At 47.6% G+C, this 25423-nt stretch overlaps 1 protein-coding gene across 7 annotated transcripts in view; it reads left to right on the forward strand.

Annotated features, from left to right (window-relative positions):
* The window catches only part of HUWE1 (HECT, UBA and WWE domain containing E3 ubiquitin protein ligase 1), a 125367-nt gene that overhangs the window by 64332 nt on the left and 35612 nt on the right, over positions 1 to 25423 (forward strand). For 6 of the 7 annotated variants that reach the window (XM_029068098.2, XM_029068096.2, XM_029068095.2 and 3 more), the window contains 20 exons: positions 126 to 371; positions 4026 to 4159; positions 4307 to 4407; positions 4611 to 4802; positions 6209 to 6425; positions 6807 to 6929; positions 7522 to 7756; positions 8182 to 8412; positions 15751 to 15873; positions 16420 to 16515; positions 16738 to 17007; positions 17622 to 17774; positions 18667 to 18794; positions 19021 to 19102; positions 19739 to 19915; positions 20967 to 21126; positions 21761 to 22119; positions 22623 to 22818; positions 24101 to 24268; positions 24639 to 24784. In XM_029068098.2, coding sequence (XP_028923931.1) covers positions 126 to 371; positions 4026 to 4159; positions 4307 to 4407; positions 4611 to 4802; positions 6209 to 6425; positions 6807 to 6929; positions 7522 to 7756; positions 8182 to 8412; positions 15751 to 15873; positions 16420 to 16515; positions 16738 to 17007; positions 17622 to 17774; positions 18667 to 18794; positions 19021 to 19102; positions 19739 to 19915; positions 20967 to 21126; positions 21761 to 22119; positions 22623 to 22818; positions 24101 to 24268; positions 24639 to 24784 — 3537 coding nt within the window. The remainder of the gene's footprint in view (positions 1 to 125; positions 372 to 4025; positions 4160 to 4306; positions 4408 to 4610; positions 4803 to 6208; positions 6426 to 6806; positions 6930 to 7521; positions 7757 to 8181; positions 8413 to 15750; positions 15874 to 16419; positions 16516 to 16737; positions 17008 to 17621; positions 17775 to 18666; positions 18795 to 19020; positions 19103 to 19738; positions 19916 to 20966; positions 21127 to 21760; positions 22120 to 22622; positions 22819 to 24100; positions 24269 to 24638; positions 24785 to 25423) is intronic. The other variant, XM_029068099.2, reaches the window with a different exon arrangement.

The raw sequence follows: 25423 nt of genomic DNA on the forward strand, positions 1-25423 counted from the left end.
GCTTTGCTAGGTGACCTGGAAAGTTCTATTGGGCACTCTGGGAAACGGTTGTATTTTGAAAACGGGTCAGGAATTTTGTAAAAAAAAAAACAAAAACAAAAACACCCTGATTTGTTTGGTTTCAGACTCTATCACATGAGCCAAAAGTTCTTCAGGAAGGGCTTCTTCAGCTGGACTCAATACTCTCCTCTCTGGAACCACTCCATCGACCGATTGAGGCACCCGGAGGATCAGTGTTACTGCGAGAGTTAGCGTGTGCTGGCAATGTAGCCGATGCCACCCTTTCTGCCCAGGCTACCCCTCTGCTGCATGCCCTCACCGCCGCACATGCCTACATCATGATGTTTGTTCACACCTGCAGGGTCGGACAGGTGAGCGGGCTCCGGAAGCTACTACAAAAGATGCCACCCATCTCGTGTATAGGTCCCACTACTCTCTTGGTGGGAGGTGATAAGAATGTTAGCAGAAAACCTAGTGGGCAAAAGACAATTTGGTTTCTAAAGAATGTTCGTGATCTCCTTCCTGGTTAGAGGCGGGGCTGAGTTTCAAAAGCAGTGCCTTTCTTCCCCGTTGGCAAACAGAATAGAACATTCACCTGCGTTGGGACAAATTTTGAGTGGGAGGAGCAGAGAGGGGCAGGCACTTAATTTTTAAAACGTTCTTAGCATTCGAAGGGGTGCCTATGACACTCTTGCCTCAGACCACTTTAATTTCTTCCATCATTTAGTGGTGTTTTTTGAGTACTTACACTGTGCAAGAGTACTGTGCTAAGCACTTGGGGGGGCGGGGGGGCGTGTATAATACACAAGTCGGTAGGCACATTCCCTGACGACAGGCACGTAATCTGCTGTAGCCACCCAAATGTGATCGTAGATATAGCCAATTTTATATATATATATACACACACATATAGTGTGTTTGCATATATATGCACAGTCTGTGGCACACAGTAAGTGCTCGTGAGTGGGGTAGATACTAATCACGTTGGACGCAGATGGGCTTCAGGTGTCTAGGAGGGAGTAGGATGTAATTTCCGCTTTACAGGTGGGAAAACCCTTGACCCCTTTCTCACCTTCCTTCTGTCCTTCTTTCTGCCCACTCTGATCCTTGGAGACTTCAACATCCATACGGATGTACCCGACGACTCCTCTGCCGCCCGCCTGCCATCCCTCCTCGACTCTGCCGACCTCCTCCACCATACCGCGCCCGCTCACCGACTCGGTCACACCCTCGATCTCGTCATCTCCTACCGCTGCACTATCTCCTCCCTCACCAACTCTGAAATCCCTCTCTCTGACCATAACCTTCTCACCTGCCTCATCTCTCACACTCCCTCCCCCTGCAAATCTTCGCTACTGCCCCACAGAGACCTCCGCTCTCTCCATCCCATCCGTCTTTCCAATAGCATCTCTCCTCACCTTGCCGCCCTGTCCTTTCTTCCCACTCTCGACGAGCGGGTCTCCGCTCTCAACTCCACCCTCTCTACTCATCTCGACTCTCTCGCCCCCCTTTCCCTCTGCTGCTCTCGCTCCACTAACCCACAGCCCTGGATCACCTCCTCCGTCCGCCTCCTACGCTCCTATGCTCAAGCTGCTGAGCGCTGCTGGCGAAAGTCCAAGCACCAAGCTGACCTCACACACTTCAAATTTATCCTTTCCTGCCTTAACTCTGCCCTCTCCTCCGCCAGGCAAAGCTTCTTCTCCTCCCTCATCGACACCCATGCCCGTCACCCCCGCCGATTGTTCCGGACCTTTAACTCTCTCCTTAGGCCCCCTGTTCCTCCCCCTCCTCTCACCCCCAATGATCTGGCCACCTATTTCCTCACGAAAATCAACACGATCAGGTCTGAGCTCCCCAAAGTCACCCCTCCGCCTCTCCCCTCCTCCCCACCGACCCCCCCCCACTTTCCCATCCTTCCCTGCAGTATCCTCAGAGGAGATCTCCTCCCTCCTCGCAAGTGCCACCCCCTCCACCTGCGCCTCGGACCCCATTCCCTCTCACCTTCTTAAAACCATCGCCCCTGCCCTCCTCCCTTCCTTAACTTCTATTTTTAACCACTCAATCTCCAAGGGCTCCTTCCCCTCTGCCTTCAAACATGCCCACGTCTCCCCCATCCTAAAAAAACCCGCTCTTGACCCCACTTCCCCCTCCAGTTATCGTCCTATCTCCCTACTACCCTTCCTTTCCAAAATCCTAGAACGAGTCGTCTACAATCGATGCCTAGAATTCCTTAACTCCCATTCTCTCCTAGACCCCCTCCAATCTGGCTTCCGTCCCCTCCACTCTACCGAGACTGCTCTCTCTAAGGTCACCCGTGACCTCCTTCTTGCCAAATCCAATGGCTCCTACTCCATTCTGATCCTCCTTGACCTCTCTGCTGCCTTTGACACTGTCGACCATCCCCTCCTCCTCCATACCTTATCTCACCTTGGCTTCACGGACTCTGTCCTCTCCCGGTTCTCCTCTTACCTCTCTGGCCGATCATTCTCGGTCTCCTACGCTGGAGCCTCCTCCCCCTCCCATCCTTTAACTGTTGGAGTTCCTCAAGGGTCAGTTCTCGGCCCTCTTCTGTTCTCCATTTACACTCACTCCCTCGGTGAACTCATCCGCTCTCACGGCTTTGACTACCATCTCTACGCAGATGACACGCAGATCTACATCTCCGCCCCTGTCCTCTCCCCCTCCCTTCAGGCTCGCATCTCCTCCTGCCTCCGGGACGTCTCCACCTGGATGTCGGCCCGCCACCTAAAACTCAACATGAGCGAGACTGAGCTCCTCATCTTCCCTCCCAAACCCGGTCCGCTCCCAGACTTCTCTATTACCGTGGATGGCACGACCATCCTTCCCGTCCCGCAGGCCCGCAATCTCGGTGTCATCCTTGACTCGTCCCTCTCGTTCACCCCACACATCCTATCCGTTACCAAGACCTGCCGGTTTCACCTCTACAATATCGCCAAGATCCGCCCTTTCCTCTCCACCCAAACGGCTACCTTACTGCTACGGGCTCTCGTTATATCCCGGCTAGACTACTGTGTCAGCCTTCTCTCTGACCTCCCTTCCTCCTCTCTCGCCCCGCTCCGGTCTATTCTTCACTCCGCTGCCCGGCTCATCTTCCCGCAGAAATGATCTGGGCATGTCACTCCCCTTCTTAAACAACTCCAGTGGTTGCCTATCGACCTCCGCTCCAAACAAAAACTCCTCACTCTAGGCTTCAAGGCTCTCCATCACCTTGCCCCTTCCTACCTCTCCTCCCTTCTCTCTTTCTACCGCCCACCCCGCACGCTCCGCTCCTCTGCCGCCCAGCTCCTCGCCGTCCCTCGGTCTCGCCTATCCCGCCGTCGACCCCTGGGTCACGTCCTCCTGCGGTCCTGGAACGCCCTCCCTCCTCACCTCCGCCAAACTGATTCTCTTTCCCTCTTCAAAACCTTACTTAAAAATCACCTCCTCCAAGAGGCGTTCCCAGACTGAGCTCCTCTTCCCCCTCTACTCCCTCTGCCATCCCCCCTTTACCTCTCCGCAGCTAAAGCCTCATTTTCCCCTTTTCCCTCTGCTCCTCCACCTCTCCCTTCCCACCCCCACAGCACTGTACTCGTCCGCTCAACTGTATATATTTTCGTTACCCTATTTATTTTGTTAATGAATTGTACATCGCCTTGATTCTATTTAGTTGCCATTGTTTTTACGAGATGTTCTTCCCCTTGACGCTGTTTAGTGCCATTGTTCTTGTCTGTCCGTCTCCCCCGATTAGACTGTAAGCCCGTCAAACGGCAGGGACCGTCTCTATCTGTTGCCGACTTGTTCATCCCAAGCGCTTAGTACAGTGCTCTGCACATAGTAAGCGCTCAATAAATACTATTGAATGAATGAATGAAAACTAAGGCCCTAAGAAGTGATATGACATGCTCAAGGTCACAGAGCAGGCAAGTGGGAAGCTGGGATTAGAAACCAGGTCTTCCGACTCCCTGGCCCATGCTCTTTTCACTAGGCCATGGCTGCTTCTCATTTTTCTTCATTTTTCTTTGCAGAGCGAGATCCGAGCTATCTCTGTGAACCAGTGGGGCTCCCAGCTGGGCCTAAGTGTCTTGAGTAAACTGAGTCAGTTGTACTGTTCCCTGGTGTGGGAAAGCACAGTATTACTCTCACTCTGCACACCAAACAGGTAAGAATATAGGAGCACCTCCCTTTGTCTCAGGAAACATTCAGGAAATGCTGATTTGGGGGGAGCTGATGGGGCTCCTTTTGGTATGCTAAGGTAGCCGCAGCCAAGAGACAGTCTGTGTCTTAATTAATTGTGTTGTATTTGCAGCCTACCCTCTGGATGTGAATTTGGACAGGCAGACATGCAGAAGCTGGTCCCCAAAGAAGAGAAAGCAACCAGCAATACAGGCCAGGGAGCCAAACGGACAGGTAATCCTAAAAAAGCTAAATGGGCATTTCTGTGGACACTGTGGGATGGTGTCTGATAAATTAGGGGTAAAAGAGCAGAGTCTGAACTACCTCTTGAGCCTTTCTTTATGTGTTTAATACAAGTTGCTAATTAAAGCAATATTAAAGTATTCTATCCTAGGACCCTAAAGTAATTACACTGTTTCCCTTTTTTGAATGTGTAGAAGGTGAAACAGAAGGAACAGCGGGGAGTGTGGAGACTTCTGCCCAGGGATTATTGGAAGGAATCGGCCTGGATGGTGACACCCTGGCCCCTATGGAAACAGATGAACCCAGTACTTCGGACCCCAAAGGGAAATCAAAAATAACCCCAGCTATGGCAGCCAGAATCAAACAGATAAAACCTTTGCTGTCAGGTCAGTTCTCTGTTCTCTTCAACAGCAGCAGCTTCTAACCCTGAAAAAATGATTTCGTTTCAGATTTCACACGTGGAAGATTTAGTTGCCGAAGGGATAGCCGCTTTCTAACTCTGCTTATAATCTATCAGTGGTATTTATTGAGTGCGTAATCTTAGTATGGTATTTAAGTGCTTACTACGTGCCAAGCACTGTTCTGAGCACTACTAGGTGCAGAGCACCGTACTAAGCACTTGGGAGTGTAAAATATGTTAGAATTGGAAGATTCGTTCCAAGCACGTTTAAGCTTACAGTCTAGATGGGGGAGACTGTCGTAAAGATAAATAATATGTAATGTATAATTTCTAGACTTGCATTTTAGTGCTGTGGGGTTGAAGGTGGGGCGAATATCAAAGGTCAAAGATCCAGTTTCCTAGACAACGCAGAAGGTAGAGAAAGCGGGGAAAAGAGGGCTTAAACAGGGAAGGCCTTTTGGAGATGTGATCTAAACTATTTTTTTTTCACCTTTGGTATATTACAATAATGTTCATGCAGTCGTATTTATTGAGCGCTTACTCTGTGTCCAGCACCATACTAAATACTGGGGAGGACAGTCCTTCCCTTGGGATCAGCTTCACCCGATACCCTGTTTTTAGCAGACTGCTGTGGCATGGTTGTTTTGTTGGCTGGGGGGGAGGGGTTTCATTCTCACCCGGCTCCCTGTGAGAGCCAACTGCTTACCTGCCTCAATCCTGATCCCCTTTCCCTGCTCGGGCAGCTGGGGAATATTTGGGATAAGGGTGGGATTGGAGCGCCTGAGGTATGGTGCGGGTTTAAAGCCTGCTGGCCTGCGCTGTACACTGCAGTGCCTATTCGACTGCCGGCTGGGTGGTGTTCCCTGTGCCCCGCGGGACCTGCAGTTCTGTGGTTGCAAACCCACATCTGTATTTCAAGCTTAGTCTCATCCCCGGAGGATTCCCCCACCACCCTCCTGGCTGCCTGGTTTAACTAGTAGTGAGGGGACTGTTTGCTCCCTTGAGCCCTTGCCCCTCTTATGTTCAGTAGCTCACGGTCCAGTTTACTCATTACAGGTCAGCGGGTGCACTCCCTTGAGAGCTTTGGGAGATGGAAACTGAAGGCTCTGATGGGTGAATGATAGTGGAAAAAAGCCTCCAAATGTATTTGAGAGTGAGAGACACATTTGTTCTTTAGGGCCTGCCTGGTGAAAGGCCCTACGACCGAGTGTTGTTAGAGAAGAAAGTATTTCTCTTCTCCCCGGGGAGCCAAAGTGGGGGGAAAGTGAGTTTCACATACAGGGAAATGCCAAATTCAGGCATTTTACAGGCCTCTAGCAGTATTCTGGGCCGAGATTTTCAGTTGGAGAGCCGTGGGCAGATATCAACGTGATTAGCGTTCCCGGTTTTCAGCTTCCTCCAGGTTAGGCCGAGCTCTTGCTGAGCTGTTTGGACTTCTCGTGAAGCTCTGTGTGGGATCTCCTGTGCGTCAGAGAAGGAGCCACCATGCAGCCAGCACCACCACGGCCCCAACGCCCGCAGCTAGATCGACAGCCTCAGCTCTCACCAAACTTCTCACCAAAGGCTTATCCTGGCAGCCACCGCCTTACACACCGACTCCCAGGTTCAGGTGAGTACTTCAGTGGAAATCTCTTTGGTTCTCAGACTTGACCGTTATGAGGTCTGAGTCTAGAACGTACCTCAGAGCCTTAAATTTTGGGACCCAAGAGACGGGAAACAGATTTTTAAATCGGCATTAGAGTGGACCTTTCAGATGCCAGTCCTCAGCGGATAAGCATCTTAATTCGTTTACCTCCCAGATATTAACAGCCCAGACTGCGTGATGACCCCACTATCCCATAAGCGTCATTCCATCGGGAGGTTCGTTTATTTTGCCCCTCTTTCATCCATTCATAGCTTCTACGTGAACCATAGCAATTATAATTATATCTGTAGTTTCTTAGCTACCCAACCATAGAAACGTTAGCTAACTTTCTCTTCCACTCCTCAGGCTGACTTTCTTCATCTGTTCTGTTGGCTTCACATCCCCCATGCTGTTTGATGAGAGAAAGTATCCCTACCACCTCATGCTGCAGAAGTTCCTGTGCTCTGGAGGCCACAATGCTCTTTTTGAGTAAGAACATCAATTGCTATCACTTCACATCTGGATCATTTCCTTGGTTATTTTTGGCCTTAGTATCTGGACTAAAGTCCATCTCGGGACCCTCGGGAACTCATCAATCCTGGGGAAAAACCAGGGAGAGAATAGCAAATAGTCACTTCAGTGCTAAAAAAAGAATTGTCCTATATTTTGCGAGTACACTAACTTCAGAGAAGTCTTGTCTTTCTTTGGCAAGGTGAGAAGGGGGTGCATACTTCTAGCGTAGGAAATCAGCAGTCAATAGAGTAGAAGTTTCCAGGATCTCTGTTTTTACTTCAGATATTCAGAAATCATGCTAGCAAGCACGGGCACCTATCCAGTAAATTCATTTTTTAAAACGGCCGATATCAGATTCTACTTTTAGCCCTGATCTTCCTCTTCCCTTTGGCGATTATGACGATTTAAGTGTCTTGCGAATCTAAGAGGTCAAGACTGGATTTGGGTCATGGACTATAACGCATAGGGCCTTGTAATACCAATACAAATGTTATAGTTGGAGAAACTGGAAGTCGGACCTTCGTGCTGCAATTGTAATTTTGTCTTCCCTCTCCTTGCTACCTCCTAGGACTTTCAACTGGGCTCTGTCTATGGGAGGCAAAGTTCCGGTTTCCGAGGGGCTGGAACACCCAGACCTGCCTGATGGGACAGGAGAGTTCCTGGATGCCTGGCTTATGCTGGTGGAGAAGATGGTGAATCCAACCACGGTGCTCGAGTCCCCACACTCCCTGCCTGCCAAACTGCCCGGAGGCCAGAACTACCCCCAGTTCAGCGCCCTTCGCTTCCTGGTGGTAACTCAGAAGGTGACTAGCCGTTACCGGGGCCAAAGGTGTTTTCAGAAACAGTCTTTAGAAGCGGGAGTACTTGAGTAGCTAGGTATAGCTGTCCAGGTATCGGTAATGGAAATCCCTTGTCTGGGACTAAGAAGGGGAATGAAATATGATGCAAAGGCTTCATAGATGCAATACACCCGACGTGTCCCGCTAGTGATAGGGTCATGATGGGGATGGAAAATTAAATAGGAAACCATTACTCAAGGTGATCGCACTGTTATTTTGATCCCCCTGGGAGTGGACTCTATCAGTGCTTTGGCTGGGCTGCCAGGCCCCCGTTCCTTTTCTAGTGGGCCCAAACCCTCGTTTTAAAGACTTAACCCCCTATGAGACCAGGAGCTTTCAGGAGTGGTTGTGACTAAAGAATATTGGTGTACTCTGCCCTTTCTTTGCAGGCCGCCTTCACTTGTATCAAGAACTTGTGGAATCGGAAGCCTCTGAAAGTATATGGGGGGCGAATGGCTGAATCTATGCTAGCCATCCTTTGCCACATCTTGCGAGGAGAGCCTGTGATTCGAGAGAGACTGAGCAAGGAGAAAGAAGGGGCCAGAGGCGAAGAGGAGTCGGGACAGGAGGAAGGTGGCTCCCGCAGAGAACCTCAAGTCAACCAGCAGCAGTTGCAGCAGGTAGGATGCAGAGGGTAGCATTCTTCCCTCTACCCTTTCCCGTGCCCCCCTGCACACGTAGAACAAGGGTAGGAATGATAAAACAAGCGTCGGCCAAACTCTGACTCTGTGCCCACCCCAAGAAGTAAGTGTCCTTTTCCTTAGTCTAGATTTTTGTTTTGCCAAATTTGGAATTTTCTCACTCCCCATATTAGCTCTCTCTCTCTCTTTTTTCTTTTTCCCCTTTAAGTCTGTGGCTATGTATAGTTGTCTTTCGTACTCGAAGACAATGCTCCGATTAGTGAGATTCATCTCTGGGTGTGTGCGGCTGAAAATACCAGTGCAGTCCCTGCGCCGAAAAGGATGGCCCTCTGTGGTCACGTGCGTTTGTCGGCAGCACCTGGAGCTGTTTTTTGCTTTCGCCTTCTTGTCTCCCGGTTCTGCCCGAGCGTCCGTTCAAAAAGAGCCGTTCCTCTCTTGATTGCAGTGCGCTGTGCCAGTCTGTCTGCTGAAGTCGTCTCCCGGTTTGGGCTGTGATGCCATATTGTCTGAGGCTTGGCTTTACTACCTCCTTAAAATGTTTCCTCTGTCCCCCTTGTTTTCAGTTGCCCAATTTCAGCACATCATACAGCAGCTGTTTGGGTATCCTACTGTCATCCATTCTTCTCACATGTCCCACCCAACGAAGCTGGGTTGAGGTGAGCATCGCTTCAGTGCTAGCAGACTGCCTTGGTTCCAGGACTTTCTTGTTTTTGATCCTATCTTGATTCCTAATAATGAGTACGGTCCATAATCAGTGCCAAAGGACCCACTCCAGGAGGTGGAAGGGGGCATCTGGGGGTCGTTCCAGGCCTGACGACCTTAGACATGATTTGCTACTGCGCTGTCCTGGAGACCTTCCATTTGGTCTGAAGACTGATGCCTCTCTGCCACCCTCACTGACAATCTCCTGAAGGATGTGCTGGCTATCTTGATCCACTTTTGTATTTCTTTATCTCGCTTCACTGTAGGAGATTGTGTTGCCCAGGTAACAAATCTGTGACAGCAGTTAGCCAGTAAAGATCTACGATTGTGTTTAGACCTTGGGACCATGTTGCTTTTTGGGTTTTTAGGTTTTCTTTTGTTGTTGGGTTTTTTCGTTTTTGATGGGGGGTGGGGGGGGTGGTTTTTCAGATCTCTTGTCAGTTCATAGAGCCTGACTCCATAAAGTGGTTTATACTTAATTATGGTACTTGTTGAGCGCTTATTAGTTGCCAAGCACGGTATCAAGCGCTGGGGCAGATAAGATTGTGAAGTCGGGTACAGCCCCGTCCACAGGGGCCTGCCAGTCTAAATATGTGTATGCCTGTCATGTTGGAGGTATGTCTCTAGAGCTAGCAGACCCCTGCCTTTTAAGTGACTCTCTCTAGGACTTCTGAGGTGTTTGTAATGGATTTAGTTGGAAGAATAGCCCAGAGGTTTGGAAATATATTTTTAAAGCCAGCATCCAGGTTTTTTTGTTACATCCTCTGGTGGGAGCGGCCTGACGTACAGCTCCAACCTTTTGGCAGCTAGGGATGGCAGCTGGGCTGCCCTGAAGCAACTGAAGAATCTTGATGAACCTCTCAGCAACTTATTCGACTCTGAAAGTCCACATCTCCTGATGGGCTCAGGTGTTTTCTCAAGCCTATAAAATCTGTTGAGCGGCTTCATCGTCCCTCCTTGAGCCTGATATGCTGCAGCGATCAAATTCTGTGGTCCGAAGCCACTCTAGGCTTCTAGGTGCTTTCAGTAAAAGGCATTTTGCTGTAGCCGATCCATAAGGACTTCAGCTACGATCTTACCGGCAGTAAAGAGGAGCGAGATGCCTCCGTGTTTGCCCCAAACTGATACTTCACCTTTCTCTGGGAATTCGGGGCTGGTATTGGCCACTTTAAGATTCTGCAACATCTCCACATTCTCTGTGTGGAGGAAAAGTGCGCGTTAACTTTTAAACAATGTACATCTCTACTGTTCATGCCTTCAGGTCCAGATTCTTTACCATTTTTCACGGCTCTGACTGCAGGAGACAACTTCCTCAGTAGTTGGGATGATTGCTATGTCTTTGAATGTTAGTAGGTTTTGTAGGTTTTTCAGGGTCTTGTGTTTGAAAGGTGTGCCGCCTTGACTCTATAGAGGTGCTGTGGTAGACGGTATTGACTGAATATTGTTTATAGTGAGTGTATTTGTAGATGAAGTGAAGTGACGTGTCCCGTCGTGCCTATATTAACTTGCTCCCTTTTCCATCCTAAAGTGGGAGGGAAACCTACCACCAAAACCCACCGGCCTGAGGAAGCTCCCTCTTTCCCAGAGAGCCTCCATCCCCTTTTCCAACATGCCTGTGCCCACGTGCGCACAACACTGTCTTTATCCTGGCTTCAGGGAGCTGGGAATTCCTGTTCTTTTCAGTAGATTGTTTTGTCATCCTCAGAGACTTTCCAAAGGCCCTAATGCCATGTTCAGCTTCTTATCCCTGTCTGCTTTGTGAGTTAGGTAATGGGACTTAACCTGGGTCATAGCCTTCCCTCATTCCATCTTTAGAATACTTTTTCTTGATGGGCGTGACATAGTTCAGCCTATGCAGTCCCCTCTTTCAGTGCTGATGACCTACTAAAGGAGTGTCCTGAGAGGAGGGATTGCATCTTATTGTACGTGCTCCTAATATCTGGTACAAGACCCTGCTCACCTTTGTGATAGGATGTGTCCCATTTTCGTCTTCTCCTTTTAGGACCTCTTCCTTGGAAAGGAGAGGATGTCCTTGACAACCATCCCACTCTGGGGATTTTATCCTTAGGAAGAACAGGCATAAATAGTGAATCCACTACCTGAAGCACTTGACGATTAATTCATGTAGGAGACAGTTAGTTGTCTGCCGCTTAGTTATTGGTGAGTTGTGGGCCACGGGATCTGGCACACAAGATGTTTCTGTAACTGTGATATTGCCATCCAATCCACCAGTGGTATTTTATTGAGCTCGGTACTAAATGCTTGGGAGAATTCAGTACAAAGCAGTAGGTAGAGGCAATCCCTGCCCACAAGCTGCTTCCAAAGTAGAGGGGGAGATGGACAGTAAAATATAATTGGGTTGTATTAAAGTGCTGGGGGAAAGTTGAATATCTAAGTGCTTAATGTATGTCCTTAATCCCTTAGTTGAGGGCTTGCTGTCGTCCTAGTCAGCCAGCCAACGGGGAAGTCCCTCAATCCAAATGCATTGAGGCAGGAAGCTTCAACCAATTATTTGTCTTACATGGTTCAATTATTAAGAAAAGGTAGTAGATGGCATCAGGGCATCCCTATGTCTCAACTACCAGAAGAGGCCATTCCAACCAATTTGGGTACCCTCGAAGAGTTAGCTAAAGCCTGCAGATTCCACCTTGCATCAGCCAAAGATGGAGTGGTCACTGGGTCTGCATCACATTGACTGAGTGGCTTACCTAACCTAACTCAAGCCTTGATGAAAAATCGTTAAAACCAGAAACGTTTTCGGATCGGGACTTGGCAAGATCTACTAGGAGGAGCCACCTTGGGTCCTCTCTTTTTTTCTCCCTAAAGAGAAACCTTGGCTGGGTCTTACAGCTGGCCTGGAGCGTGGGTTGGGACTTTTCCATGTGGTTAGCACTGCCTCACCATTCAGATGAGAGCTGAACAGCCCTCTCTGCACATGGTCATTTCATCCCTCTGCCCAGAAGCAGGAAACCTGGATAGCGATCTAGTCACGGCCACCAGAATCTCCAGCCATACCTTTTAATATCTAGCCACACTTGCCCCCAACGAGGTGCCAGGTAGGGAGGTGGCCACTTCGGTCATTTAGGGAGAACAGGTACTAAGGTCACAGAACAGATTGAGACCTCAACCACAGTATATAGAACTTTGCCTTCCAATCTGATCGACTGTCAGTGAGTACGATGCTCACATTAGTTCAGGAGTATGGATGAGTAAACATTTCTGTTTTTCACTTGTCAGAGAGGTTCCACAATAGGGTATCTGGCAATTCATTAGTAGTAAAATGGAAGTGCCGACCGTCCTTAGTGATTCTACCCACTGTAACTTTTCCACCCTTTATCGTCATTTGTTGTTATATTTTAAGGATAACCGTGTGCCAAGCATCATTCTAGGTCCTGGGGTGGCTACAAGCTAATGGGTTGGACATGATCCCTGGCCCACATGGGGCTCACAGTCCTGGGTAGGAAGAGGAGCAGGAAAGCAGTGTGGCCTCATGGATTTATTGTGGGCCTGGAAATCAGAAGAATTCTAATCCCGGCTCTGCCACTTGTCTGTCAAGTGACCTTGGACAAGTCGGTTTCACTTCTCTGGACCTCATGTACGTTGCCTGTAAAATGGGGATTTAGACTGTGAGCCCTGTGTCGGATGGGGACTTTGTCCAAACCCAATTATCTTGTATCTACTCCAGCACTTAATACAGTGTCTGGCTTCATGGCTAAGTGGAAAGAGCACGGGCTTGGGAGTCGGGTCATGGGTTCAAATCCCGGCTCAGCCACTTGTCAGCCGTGTGACTTTGGGCCGGTCACTTCACTTCTCTGTGCCTCAGTTACCCCATCTGTAAAATGGGGATTAAGACTGTGAGCCCCACGTGGGAACCTAATCACCTTTTATCCTCCCCAGCGCTTAGAACAGTATTTTGCACATAGTAAGCGCTTAACAAATGCCATCATTAGTATTACTACTATATAGTAAGCACTTAACAAATACCCCGATTATTATTAATTTTAATTGTTAATATTTTGTCCTAACCCTCGTTTCATTATATAAAATTGGTGCTTTCCCATGCCTCTTGGACCTGGTGATTAATGGCTCAAAATAAGGTGGTAAATTTATTTGCATTGCATGTGCCATTTGTCATAACTCAAACACTTCAGGTCTCTGACTGCCTTTATCTTCTCCAGGGCTGTCTAATTGGAATATCCAGTGGAGGATCTGTGACCTTTGGACATTAGATATTTGCCCCACCTGAATTCCAAGGCACTTATGTACATATCTTTAAATGATATGTTATAACTTACTTATTTAGTCAGTATTGATGTCTGTCCCCCACCCCCTCCAGACACTAAGCTCATTATAGGCAGGAAGTGTTTCTGCCAATTCGGTAGTACCGTACTCTCCCAAATGCTTAGTTCAGTGCTCTGCACATAATAAGCGCTCAATAAATATTATTGATTGGGGAAACTGAGCATCCAAAAACATCCCTGTCAGGCAGACTTAAATTGAAGCCTTGGCTCCCCAAGAATGTCTTCTCTATCTTCAATTTATACAAGGACTGTTTGATCATCGAAGGTCCCCAGAATCTGACTCTTGCGCTTCCTGAAATCATCTCCTCCAGGACACAGGGCAACAGGGATAACCAAGCTGTTGCTCGATTGGAATAGTTGATTTCTGGGCCTCTCCCAGTGCTCCCTAATGTACAAGATTCTGTCAGAGACGGACTGAGGAAGAGTGAACTTAAAGAGGCCCTCTTTGGGTCGGGTAAGCGCAGCTGCTTATGAATGCCAGACTAGTAGTGGAAGGACTCAACCCACTCGGCACGATCCATTCATCTTATTCTACTCAAATGTGGCGTCCAGATCCGCAAACCCTTTGCACTGGTAGCTTGGCTTCTGTTAGATTGGAGGTAGAAGGGCTCCGCCTTGTCTTTGGGGCGTGTTGGCATTCTAGAGACTGACCATCAGCATTTTCTGTCCTCTCATTTGGGCGCTCTGTCCTTTCCATCTTAGTACTGTTTCGTCACAAATGGACCTAGCATATTGATGTCGTCTCCATGTTCCATGTTTGCCTGAGAGAGAGGACACTGGGAAGCTCCCACACAGTTCCCGAAGGACTTATTTACGGTTCTGCCGGCAATTAAGACTACTCAGTCCTCCAGATGCTAACTGGAGATGATAAAGCCCCTGCATATCTGTGGTCTTATATCCTTCACTTCTGATGCCTGTTGCCTCTTCCTTGTCACTGAGGGCCCTGTGCTGCCGCTTAACACCCAAACCTTTCTAATCCCTTTAATAATAGTAGTATTAAGCACTTACTATGTGTAAAGTACTGCTCTGAGCACTGGGGACCGTGCAAGGTAATCATGTCAGACGCAGTCCCTGTCCTACATAGAGCTCACAATCTAAGTAAGAAGAAAAACAGATATTGAACCCCCATTTTACACATTCTTCACCCCAGCCCTCAAGGTACCTTTGATGCTGATCAGAGCTTCCTTCCTTATAGTAGCTTGTAAATTTTCTTGACTGTCAACCCTTCCACATTTTTTCCTGATGGTAAATCTCCCGGATAGACTATCCTTTTCCCTGATTTGAAGAGTTCAATCCATTACTACCTGGTTCACCCCAAACTTTCGGGAGATAAATAGCTAGCTCTTTGACTTTCAGAACGCTGTCTTCCCAGGGTGGGCCACCATGAAGAGGACGAGGGCCAACATAGTGGCCTCGGCTGCATTCCATTCTCTTAAAGGGTGGAGTCCTTTGGAAGGGACAAGTACCTGCTGTGGTGATCCTTAACAGCAGTGGGACGAAATTTCTAGAGTAGCTCTGTGGTCTTTCTTCCGTTTCAGTAGCCATCACTGCTTGGGTATAGGTCTAGTCAAGCATCTCTTTCAGAAGCCCCAGTCTCACCAAGTTCAGAGCCCACCTACTGCATCTTTCAAAGGGATCATCTGGACTCCCTGAGAAAAAGATAGGTGCCTCGTAACCTCAATACTTCGGGTTTGTTCTCTTTCGAAGGCGGTGCTTGCTTCTTGGAGCCAACGAGAGCACTGTCAGGAAACTGGAGGTGGGGAGAGGCTGTCCCCTGTAAGATCAGGGGAGTGGTGGGTCCTGATATCTTTTTTTGGGTTAAGGTGTGTGCTTTCCAGGGAGAGAACCCCTTTAATGCTCTTTAAGTCACCAGAGTGTCATGTAGAGTGCCTACATACTTTTGGAGAATTGAGGTTAGAGTACACGATCCACGTCTCTGTAGAAAAGCAGTTTTTATTTTTGAAGGCTTGAAGCTTCCACCTCCCATTTCTTGTTCTCCTGATTATCTGCGTTCGAGTCCCTGATGCTAAAGAACAGTCCACTTAGGCCTTTGGGAGCCACCAATAAAGTGGAGAACGAGTCCCTTTGATCTAGATCCTTTTCCTCAAATTAAGCGGCTTCAGTGTTGTTGGATAGCTGTGTGCGCCTGAGAGAAACGGACAGAGCATCGCTGCAACTCTGCAGGCAATGAGCTTTGTGGGCCTTCTTCCGCTGTCTGATCATTTTAGCGGTTTCTTCTCGACAAAGACTTACATAATCGGCGCTTGTTATGTCTCCCATTTATGATCCTTGAATTATGCTTTCTCTTTTTCAGTTAATGGACATGGGCTTCACAAGGGAGCATGCTATGGAAGCCCTACTAAATACCAGCACCATGGAACAAGCCACGGAATATTTACTGACGCACCCACCTCCCCTGATGGGTGGAGTTGTGCGGGTGAGTTAACTGCTTCTAGCGGCCCTGCCGAAGCGAGTGATATCCCAGCCTGCCGGAAAGTGTCTCCTTCTCTCACTCCTATCCTCCCTTCCAGTAGTCATTATCTGTTTTTCCGACTTCTCCGTTGCGGCCTTATGGAAACCAGTAGTGAGAGGAATTAAACTCGTTTCTGCACTTTGCCTTCCGTGGGTTATTGTTGGTGCTTATCTGCTGCCGCGTTTCCTCCCCAACAATGCGTGTCTCTGAAAGACTGTGGCCCACTTCATTTCTGAAGGAGAAACTCATATTTGCAGTTGGAAGAAGTTTCCACGGGTGGAAGCTGTGGAAACCTCTCCGCACTCTCCCTTTTAACTGCTTTTGCTGGTCTCTATAAGTGTATATAATGTTGGCTAGTTTTGTATAGGAACTTGATCAGAAGACATCCTGTTCTCAGTGGTTCTGCCTGGAGCAGATCTCAAAGTAAACCCCGCAGTTAGTTTTTTTTCTGGGGGTGGGAGTTTTTAACCTGGCGGCGCAGGTGCTGAATGCTCTGTTATTGCTCTGCAGGATCTGAGCATGTCAGAAGAAGACCAGATGATGAGAGCCATTGCCATGTCTTTGGGACAGGATATTCCTATGGATCAGAGGGCAGAATCACCTGAGGTAATCAAATTCAGAGCACCTCTAGGAGGGGATAGGACAACGTCAATCAATAGCCACGTTGTACTTTCCCGTGCGCTTAGAACAGTGCTCTTCACACAGTAAGCGCTCAGTAAATGACTTAGATGAATGTTAGTGAAAAAAATTATTCAAGGAAACTATACACACATCTAAGGGGGTTTCATCTTTTTGCAACTTTGGCAATCATTTCTCTACTGTTTGCAGGAAGCTGCTTGCAGGAAGGAGGAGGAGGAACGTAAAGCTCGGGAAAAGCAGGAAGAAGAGGAAGCCAAATGCCTGGAGAAATTCCAGGATGCTGAGCCCCTAGAGCAGGAGGAGCTGCATAGTTTCACAGACACCATGCTGCCAGGCTGCTTTCATCTCCTAGACGAGCTGCCAGATACAGTTTACCGGGTGTGTGATCTGGTGATGACAGCCATCAAACGTAATGGAGCTGACTACCGGGACATGATTCTGAAGCAGGTTGTTAATCAGGTGAGAGCCTCTGGAGTCTGGAACAGGGAGAGATGTCCCGTCGAGCCAGATGGATATAGTTCTCAAGCATCTGATCGTTGCTGTTGAGAAGCGAGGTCCACAGTCTTTAAAACAATTCTGAATTGGTAGATCTTGATTTCTAAGGAATATCGATGATGGCTTTATAAATCATTCCGTGGTATTTATTGAGCCCTTACTGTGTGGCAAGCACTGTGCTAAATGCTTGGGAATGTACAGAGGAACAGTTGGTTTTGAGATCTGAAAACCATAATGAGGTCGGTGGGGGGGAGGTGAAGGAATCGATGCTCACCAGGTCAAGAGCATCAAGGAGGCAAGGTTATTGCATTTTTTCCAGATTGCTCATTCTATGGTTGAAAGAGTCCTAAAGAAGCGTTCCCTCGGTGGATTTTATTTTCTCTATCCAATTCCCATCAACAGGGTCAACATTTGAGTTATTGACTGATGGCCTATTGAGTCACAAACCTCCCCACTCTGTGGGGAAGTATTTGAATAAATGCAAGTGGCTTTAGGGAAAACCTATGTCTTTCTGTAGGAAAGCTATAACATTCAAGCTGACACTTGATTACCAGGTTTGTCTGTTTTTTCTCCGTTAGGTGTGGGAAGCGGCTGATGTTCTAATCAAAGCAGCGCTCCCCTTAACAACTAGTGACACAAAAACAGTCTCTGAATGGATCAGTCAAATGGCTACCCTCCCTCAGGCCTCAAATTTGGCTACCAGGATCTTGCTTTTGACGCTGCTCTTTGAGGTAAGGCTTAGCCCCCGTACCTGGCTAATTGTTTTCCCTTTTTGCTTCGTATTCTGTTGGTGAATACTAGTTTTTATCCTTTATACTTATTCAGGAGTGAATAGCTCTAGCAGAAACTTAAGCTGTCTTAACTTTATCGTGGTACATTTTACAAGTTGGTGAAAGAATAAGGCAGCCTCAGACTTGAAGCGACCCAACTATCTTAATTCTGGCCAGTACACTAGAAGAGAGTGCAAGGGGAATCCACAGAAAGCTAACTTTTATTCTAGGTAGCTACTGTTCGGTTGGTAGATGAATTTGAGTAGCTTGCCTAGATGTCTTTGAATCTTTTTGTATTAAACTGAGTTAGGTATTTCTTATTCATTCCACAGTGTGGGTAGTTGGAATTTGTGTATTTGGGGGGGGGTGCTTTTTAGTTTTGTGGGGTGTTTTTGTATTGAGTTTTTTTTCTGGGGGCGGGGGGTGTTGTTCATTGGGGTTTTCCTTGGTGGTTAGGCTCCAGGCTTCAAGGTTTCACTTCCATGGTACTAAAGTTTAGTTGTAAATTCATTGTTAAGGACAGTCTTTTGTTCTACAGAGATGAATACGCTAGGCAGCTAACCACCGTATGGCTAGGAGACACCTGTCACTGCTGGAGGACTTGAGACTTGAAAAATTAATGCCTTCAAAATTAAAAAACCCTTGGAATTTCTTAGAAATGTCCAACTCCATGGGCAGAGTACCTACACGTTTCCGTGATCCTAATTTCTTCTCCCAGAAAACTATCCAGGCAAGATTAGTGGCATCTTGGATCCCCAATAGCTTCATCCTCATCAAATGATTTTCAGTTTATATTAAGTTTTCTATTGCAATCCTCTACACCCCCCTTTTTTGCCCTTGGATGTTCATTTAGGAACTGAAGCTGCCTTGTGCTCGGGTGGTTGAATCCAGTGGAATCCTGAATGTTTTGATTAAACTGTTAGAGGTAGTTCAGCCTTGTCTACAAGCCGCCAAAGAGCAGAAGGAAGTTCAAACACCTAAGTAAGTGATCGTTTTCAGGTGGTCTCTTGTCCGGGTTTAACTAGTCTGCTACTGCGCATCCTCTTGGCAACATAAGGTGCGAAGCTTTAATTAGGTAGTAATTAATTTGCTCTGAGGATCAACTCTGTGAATGCTTCCCGTAATAAGCTAATTTAGATCCCTAAATGTTTCGCTAGTTCCTGTTGTCTTGATGTTAATTGAAACAAGATCAACTGTCGTATTTCAGGTGGATTACCCCTGTACTGCTCCTGATAGATTTTTATGAGAAGACAGCTATTTCCTCTAAAAGAAGAGCACAGATGAACAAGGTTGGTCTCTGGGATCTGTTGTAGAGTCAGAACGGTTGCAAGCCCTAGAGTGAAAAAAATAATAATACCAATTGTGGTATTAAGTGCTTACTGTGTGCCAAGCACTGTTCTAAGCACCGGGGTAGGTACAGGGTGATCAGGTTGTCCCACGTGGGACTCACAGTCTTAATCCCCATTTTACAGATGAGGTCACTGAGGGCACAGAGCAGTTAAGTGACTTGCCCAGAGTCACACAGCTGACAAGTGGCAGAGTTGGGATTAGAACTCATGACCTCTGACTCCCGAGCCCGGGCTCTTCCCACTAAGCCATGCTGCTTCTCAGAGGAGTGGGAGGCCAAGGGATTGGGACCGAGGTTCGGATATCTTGATGGGTGGTGGCCAGTTTTTGTTCAGTGAGTTAAGCCAGAATAATCTTTTAGGCTGATTATCCCACGGAAGGTCTTTGCTGTATTATGGAATTGGCATTTTCACACTGCGTCTCAAGAGAAGAATTAAACCTTTAAGAACATGCCTTTATTTCCACCCCCTCCAAGAAGGACTTTAGTAGCGAATATCCTCAGGGAGAGGAGACATCCTTCCCCGGTCCGAAGTCACCTACAGTCTTGCCGCAGCAGTAACTTGCCATTCTGTGTCTAGTACTTACAGGCCAACAGTAATAATTGGCGCTGGTTCGACGATCGCTCTGGACGCTGGTGCAGCTACAGCGCAAGCAACAACAGCACCATTGACGCAGCCTGGAAGGCCGGAGAGACAAGCGTCCGCTTCACAGCCGGCCGGAGAAGATACACCGTTCAGTTCACGACTATGGTTCAAGTATGACACCCCCAGAGCTGTAACTGAACAGTTAGGATGGTGCTGAGAGTTGCCTTAAATATATCTAGGCAAGGAATTGAATAGAATGGCCAAAGTGTCCAGAAGGCACTTGCAGGGGACAGGCATACTGAATTTTACTGAGAACTCTTGCTCATCTGAACAGCATTATGGTGTTTAGTCCAGCTGAATGTTGCTCTCGCAGGGTAAAGGGCTTCTTCCTATTTGGATTTGTACCCTTTATTTATCTCGCCCTCTGCCCTGCGGCACTCATGGACGTTTCTGTAATTACTTTTGATTTCTGTCTCCCCCACTGGACTGTAAGCTCCTCGTGGGAAGGGGATGTGTTTACCAGCTCTCATGTTGCACCCTCTTAAGCACTTAGAATTGTGCTCTGCACACAGTAAGTGCTCAAATACAATTGATGGAAAGCACCTGGGCCATTTGACATTCACTAAAGTGATGTGCCTTACAAGTCTTCTTGTATTAGGACAATAATAATGATGTTTAAGCACTTACTGTGTTCCAGGCTCTGTACTAAACACTAGGGTAGATACATGCAGATGGGGTTGGACAGAGTCCCTGTCCCACGTGGGGCTCACGGGCTCAATTCCCATTGTACAGATGAGGAAACTGAGGCTCAGAGAAGTGAAGTGACTTGCCCAAGGCCACACAGCAGACAGGTGGCGGAGCCAGGATTAGCACCTATGACCTTCCGACTCACAAACCCGAGCTCTGTCCGCTACACCATGCTGCTTAGTAGGATATGAGGCTGTCCTCTCATGCACCAGAAAAAGGAAGTGTAATCAGACTCTTTGAAATCTATTCTGTGACCACGGCTTTTCTGTGGAGGTCTTAGACCAAATTCACTAACCCTCCTGAAAATCGTCTCTCAGCAGACATTTATCAGTCGTTTTCCTATGTGTTCCATGGCTGGTCTCAGGAGGTTAAAAGGATGATGATGAATCGAGTTCTGTGTTTTGGAAATAAGTGAGTGCGACTATTTTTTCTGAACACAGTGCTCCCAATCCACCTGTCCCTTTCACTTTTCCAGGTCAATGAAGAAACAGGTAACAGACGCCCAGTGATGCTGACTCTCTTGAGAGTGCCCCGGTTAAACAAAAACTCCAAAAATGGCAATGGGCAAGAGCTGGAGAAAACCCTTGAAGAAGGGAAAGAAATGGAAATCAAACCCAAGGAGGAGAAAGCTAATGGTATAGACCGTCCTTTTATGCCTTTGTTTCTGGGGGGTGGTTTGCTCAATGGCTGAAATCATTAGTTAGACTTTTCCAACTTGCTTCAAGATCCCTTGTGTAAAGTCTATAAGTCAGAGTGCCATTGTTTGAAGGTTACTCTGTTGAAGTTGTCACTTGAAGGTTTTGCAGGTCCTGACATTAATTACACTGGCGCTCGTTGTATACAGAGTGTTGTATTGGTTCCTGCGAAACTTAGAAAGGAAAAGGCACGGATCTTGCTCTAAGAACCTGCAGGCATCATCTGACTAAAGTTTTTCTTAGGTTACCAACTAGTTGACCGTATTTTAAAGGAACTTTAATCCTTGGAGAGCAAGATTTATGAAAGCGACTTGGGCTTTTAAACAAATCAGAAGGCGCGTTGGATTCAGTGGCTCTGTTAGGAATGAACTGAGTCACTCTTTCTTTACTGGGCAGTTCACCTAGTTTGTATAATGAAGACTGAGGTAAGGTGTTAAAATAGAGGAGGAAACATTTGCTAACAGTACGAGTTCAAAGTTTCCTTGGATTTCTGAGCTAGGAACCAAAGTGTACGAAAAAGGATTTGGATGGGATCGAGTCCATGCCTTAGACTTGCCTGCCTCCTTTTTTCCAGAAATTCCCTTGCCTCCAGAGAGTGCAAACACCGAGAAGGAACTGACGCCCGAAGACACCAAACTGGGGGACATCACGATCCAGGGTCTGACGGAGGAGATGGTGACCGTCTTGATTCGAGCCTGCGTCAGCATGCTGGGAGTCCCAGTGGACCCAGATACGTTGCACGCCACTTTGCGTCTCTGCCTCCGCCTCACCCGCGACCACAAGTACGCCATGATGTTCGCGGAGCTCAAGAGCACCCGCATGATCCTGAACTTGACGCAGAGCTCAGGCTTCAATGGCTTCACGCCCCTGGTCACCCTCCTCTTCCGACACATCATCGAGGATCCCTGCACTCTGCGGCACACTATGGAAAAGGTGGGTGAACTTGAATTGGGGATTTCCAGACTCGCTACGTTGCGTGGCTTCAATTGGAAGGTGGAACTTGGAGAATAGGAATCCAAAGTTGTAATCTGTACCATGGTCAGGGGAGAATGGGGGGTCACCAAATGGCAAAAGGAGACCTTAGGGTAGAAGATTTTGAAAGCTGGTGAGGCGATGGCTGATGGCGCTATTTGGATACCTCTTCACAGAGGTATTGTACTGTACGGACTAAATGCCCAACCTCACAGTGCCCGGGTGTGGTGGTTGTACATGGGGAATTGGAGTGAGGCGTAGAAAATACGACTACGCAAAATGACTTTTGTAGTTGAGTCAGGGAAGCAAGTGATTGTTCCAGAAGCCTCCCTTGGCTGTATATTGAGCCTAAATGATCCCTTCAATCACTTGAGCACATCCGTCGGGCTTGTATGGTAAGAAGCTTTGGGAATGGGGCCCCTGCCGATGTTGAGCAAATGGCCTTTTCTCTTTTAAATAATTAGGTTGTGCGTTCAGCCGCTACCAGCGGAGCAGGTAGCACCACATCCGGGGTGGTGTCTGGCAGCCTCGGCTCTCGGGAGATCAACTACATACTCCGGGTTCTTGGACCAGCTGCGTGCCGCAACCCGGACATCTTCACCGAGGTGGCCAACGGTTGTATTCGTATCGCCCTGCCGGCTCCTCGGGGATCTGGGACTGGTGAGTGGTGAATGCACTGGAGTGTGTGTAGGTGTTGGCGTAAGCATTGTGTACGTGTGGTGGGGGGAGGGGGGGAGACCATTAGGTAGCCAGAGATTTGGGATTTCCAAGGGCTGACCTGTGCTCAACTATACCTTGGCACAGCTCTTAATTGCCAGTGTAAAGTAACATTTTTGTGTTTGGCCTCTTGGTGGGCCCAAAAACAAACTATGCAAGGACCTCAGTCAGCATCAGCCTAGAGCAATGATTTTTTTATTTAAATGTTATTTAAGAGCTTATTCTGTGCCTGACACTGTACTAAACCGTGGAGTTATAAGATAGTCGGATTGGATGCAGCCCATATCCCAAATGGGGAATGACAGCCTTATCCCCATTTTACAGATGAGGTGACTGAGTCACAGAGAAGTCACATGACCTGCCCAAGATCACAGAGCAGATAAGTGGTAGAACCAGGGTTAGAACCCAGGTCCTCTGACTCCTAGTTTTCTGCTCTTTCCATTAGACCACCCTACTTCCCTGTTTGTTCAGAGACTCAGTCATTTCAACTATTTTTGGCACCTGGCTGCTGAGTATCCCAATTCTTTTTTTAAGCAGTGGATTCAGAGTAGATCAAGAAGGAAAGGTTCATCTTCTAGCAGGACTTCAGGTTCCTTCAATCTAGGATATTGCTATTGCAAAGCCAGCAGGGTTTGGATGATGGGGAATTGGAGGCGGGGAAAGAGAGGGGAGGTGGAGGCTCGACTTGGTATTTTTAGTGGATGGTGATGACTGGCTTCAGACCAGAAAGCGTAACCAAGAATCGTGAGCATAAAGCTTAGAGGTACCGTTGTAGATACTGTGAAACTCTATATAGTTCCCAGGCCATCTTAGCAAACTTCACTTAATGTGAAATTTATGAGTCATTGAGCAAAGGAAAAATTGGAAAGTAGGGTTTGTCGGACTTTTCATAAATTTCTTTAACTTTCTGTCAAACTTGTAAGATCAGTACATAAAATGGAAAGTATTTGCATTAATGTTATTTGGGGTGTGTCTCCAAATATGTGGTCTCTGGGATTCTACCCTATATCTCTACCTGCCTATTTAACAAAAATAGGCGAACAGAAAAAACATTCTTCAAATAGTGGGACTATGTGTGCTTGTGTTTTGTTGAAATCATGTAGTATACATTTGCTATTTACACAATTGGGCCCTACAGATTAAGGAGTGCAATCAGTCATAACTTCTCTGAATGACAGATTCTTTAATATTCATTCGGGAGTCTTGCTCTTCTGTCTTCCCTCAGCTTCAGATGATGAATTTGAGAATCTGAGGATCAAGGGCCCAAATGCTGTGCAGCTGGTAAAGACAACCCCAGTGAAACCCTCTTCTCTCCCCATCATTCCGGACACCATCAAGGAAGTGATTTATGACATGCTGAATGCTCTGGCTGCCTACCATGCCCCAGAGGAAGGTGAGCGTCCCTTTAGAGGCACAGAGGCTGGGATGGCAAGGGAGTTGGCATTAGAGGCTAAAACCACAGTCGATCTGTAACATTATGTTAAGTTGTGTTTTAGTGCTCGGCCCACAGCTCCATGATATGCAACTTCATCTCTCAAAGACTGCTTTTCAAGCAGCGTACAACACCCACCCTTTTCACAGTGGGTTTTTGAGAGAATCTTGCAAATGACGGGCAAGATCTGATTCCTTAGTCTCTAGCATGCGGTAGTGGGTCCTGTCTTTGTAGTTCCGAGAGGACGGGTTTATTCCAGCTGTCCCAACCAATTGAGACCTGAACGTCTGGTGGGAGTTAGCGGAGACCCTAAGCGTGTGTCTTTCTTTAGCAGACAAGTCAGATCCCAAACCAGGGGTGATGACTCAGGAGGTTGGCCAGATCCTGCAAGACATGGGAGATGATGTATATCAACAGTATCGCTCTCTGACACGCCAGGGGAGCGACTTTGAAACCCAGTCCGGGTTTGCCATTAACGTAAGTGCGTAAAAGCTCTTCTGCGTGTCTTACCCACTGTGTTAATTGATTGTATCGAAAAGACTCGACGGTGGGGACTCATAACTCTCAAATCTTCTCTGATGTTATTTTGGTGATTACTATGGTATTTAAGCACTTAGTATGTGTCAGGCACTGGGGTAGGTAAAATTGAATTAAGTTGGACACAGTCCCCGTCATTCATGGGGCTCACAGTAAGTGGGAAAACAGGTCTTTATTTAATCCCCGTTTTACAGTTGACATTGAGGCGTAGAGGAGTTAAGTGACTTGCCCAAGGTCACACAGCAGGCAGAGCCAGCATTAGAATCCACGTCCTCTGGCTTTCAGGCCCATGCTCTTCCCATTAGGCCATGCTCTTAGTATCGTTTAAAGGAGGAGAAACAGTGACTGCCTTAAGTTTCCCAGGGAAAGCCCTTCAGGGCAGGGAACATGTCTGCTAATTCTGTTGCACTCTCCCAAGTGCTCAGTATAGTGCTGTGCACATAGTAAGCACTCAATAAATGTGATTGATTACACTCCCATTTCTCCTAAAAGATGGGGGTTGCAGTCTGCATTGTAGCCCTCACCGTGTTCACAGCGTGCCTGTGCTGTAGCTTTTCTAGCATGGCAAGAGCATTCAAC

This window comes from Ornithorhynchus anatinus, chromosome 6 (genome assembly GCF_004115215.2).
Source record: "Ornithorhynchus anatinus isolate Pmale09 chromosome 6, mOrnAna1.pri.v4, whole genome shotgun sequence".
NCBI classification, from domain to species: domain Eukaryota; kingdom Metazoa; phylum Chordata; class Mammalia; order Monotremata; family Ornithorhynchidae; genus Ornithorhynchus; species Ornithorhynchus anatinus.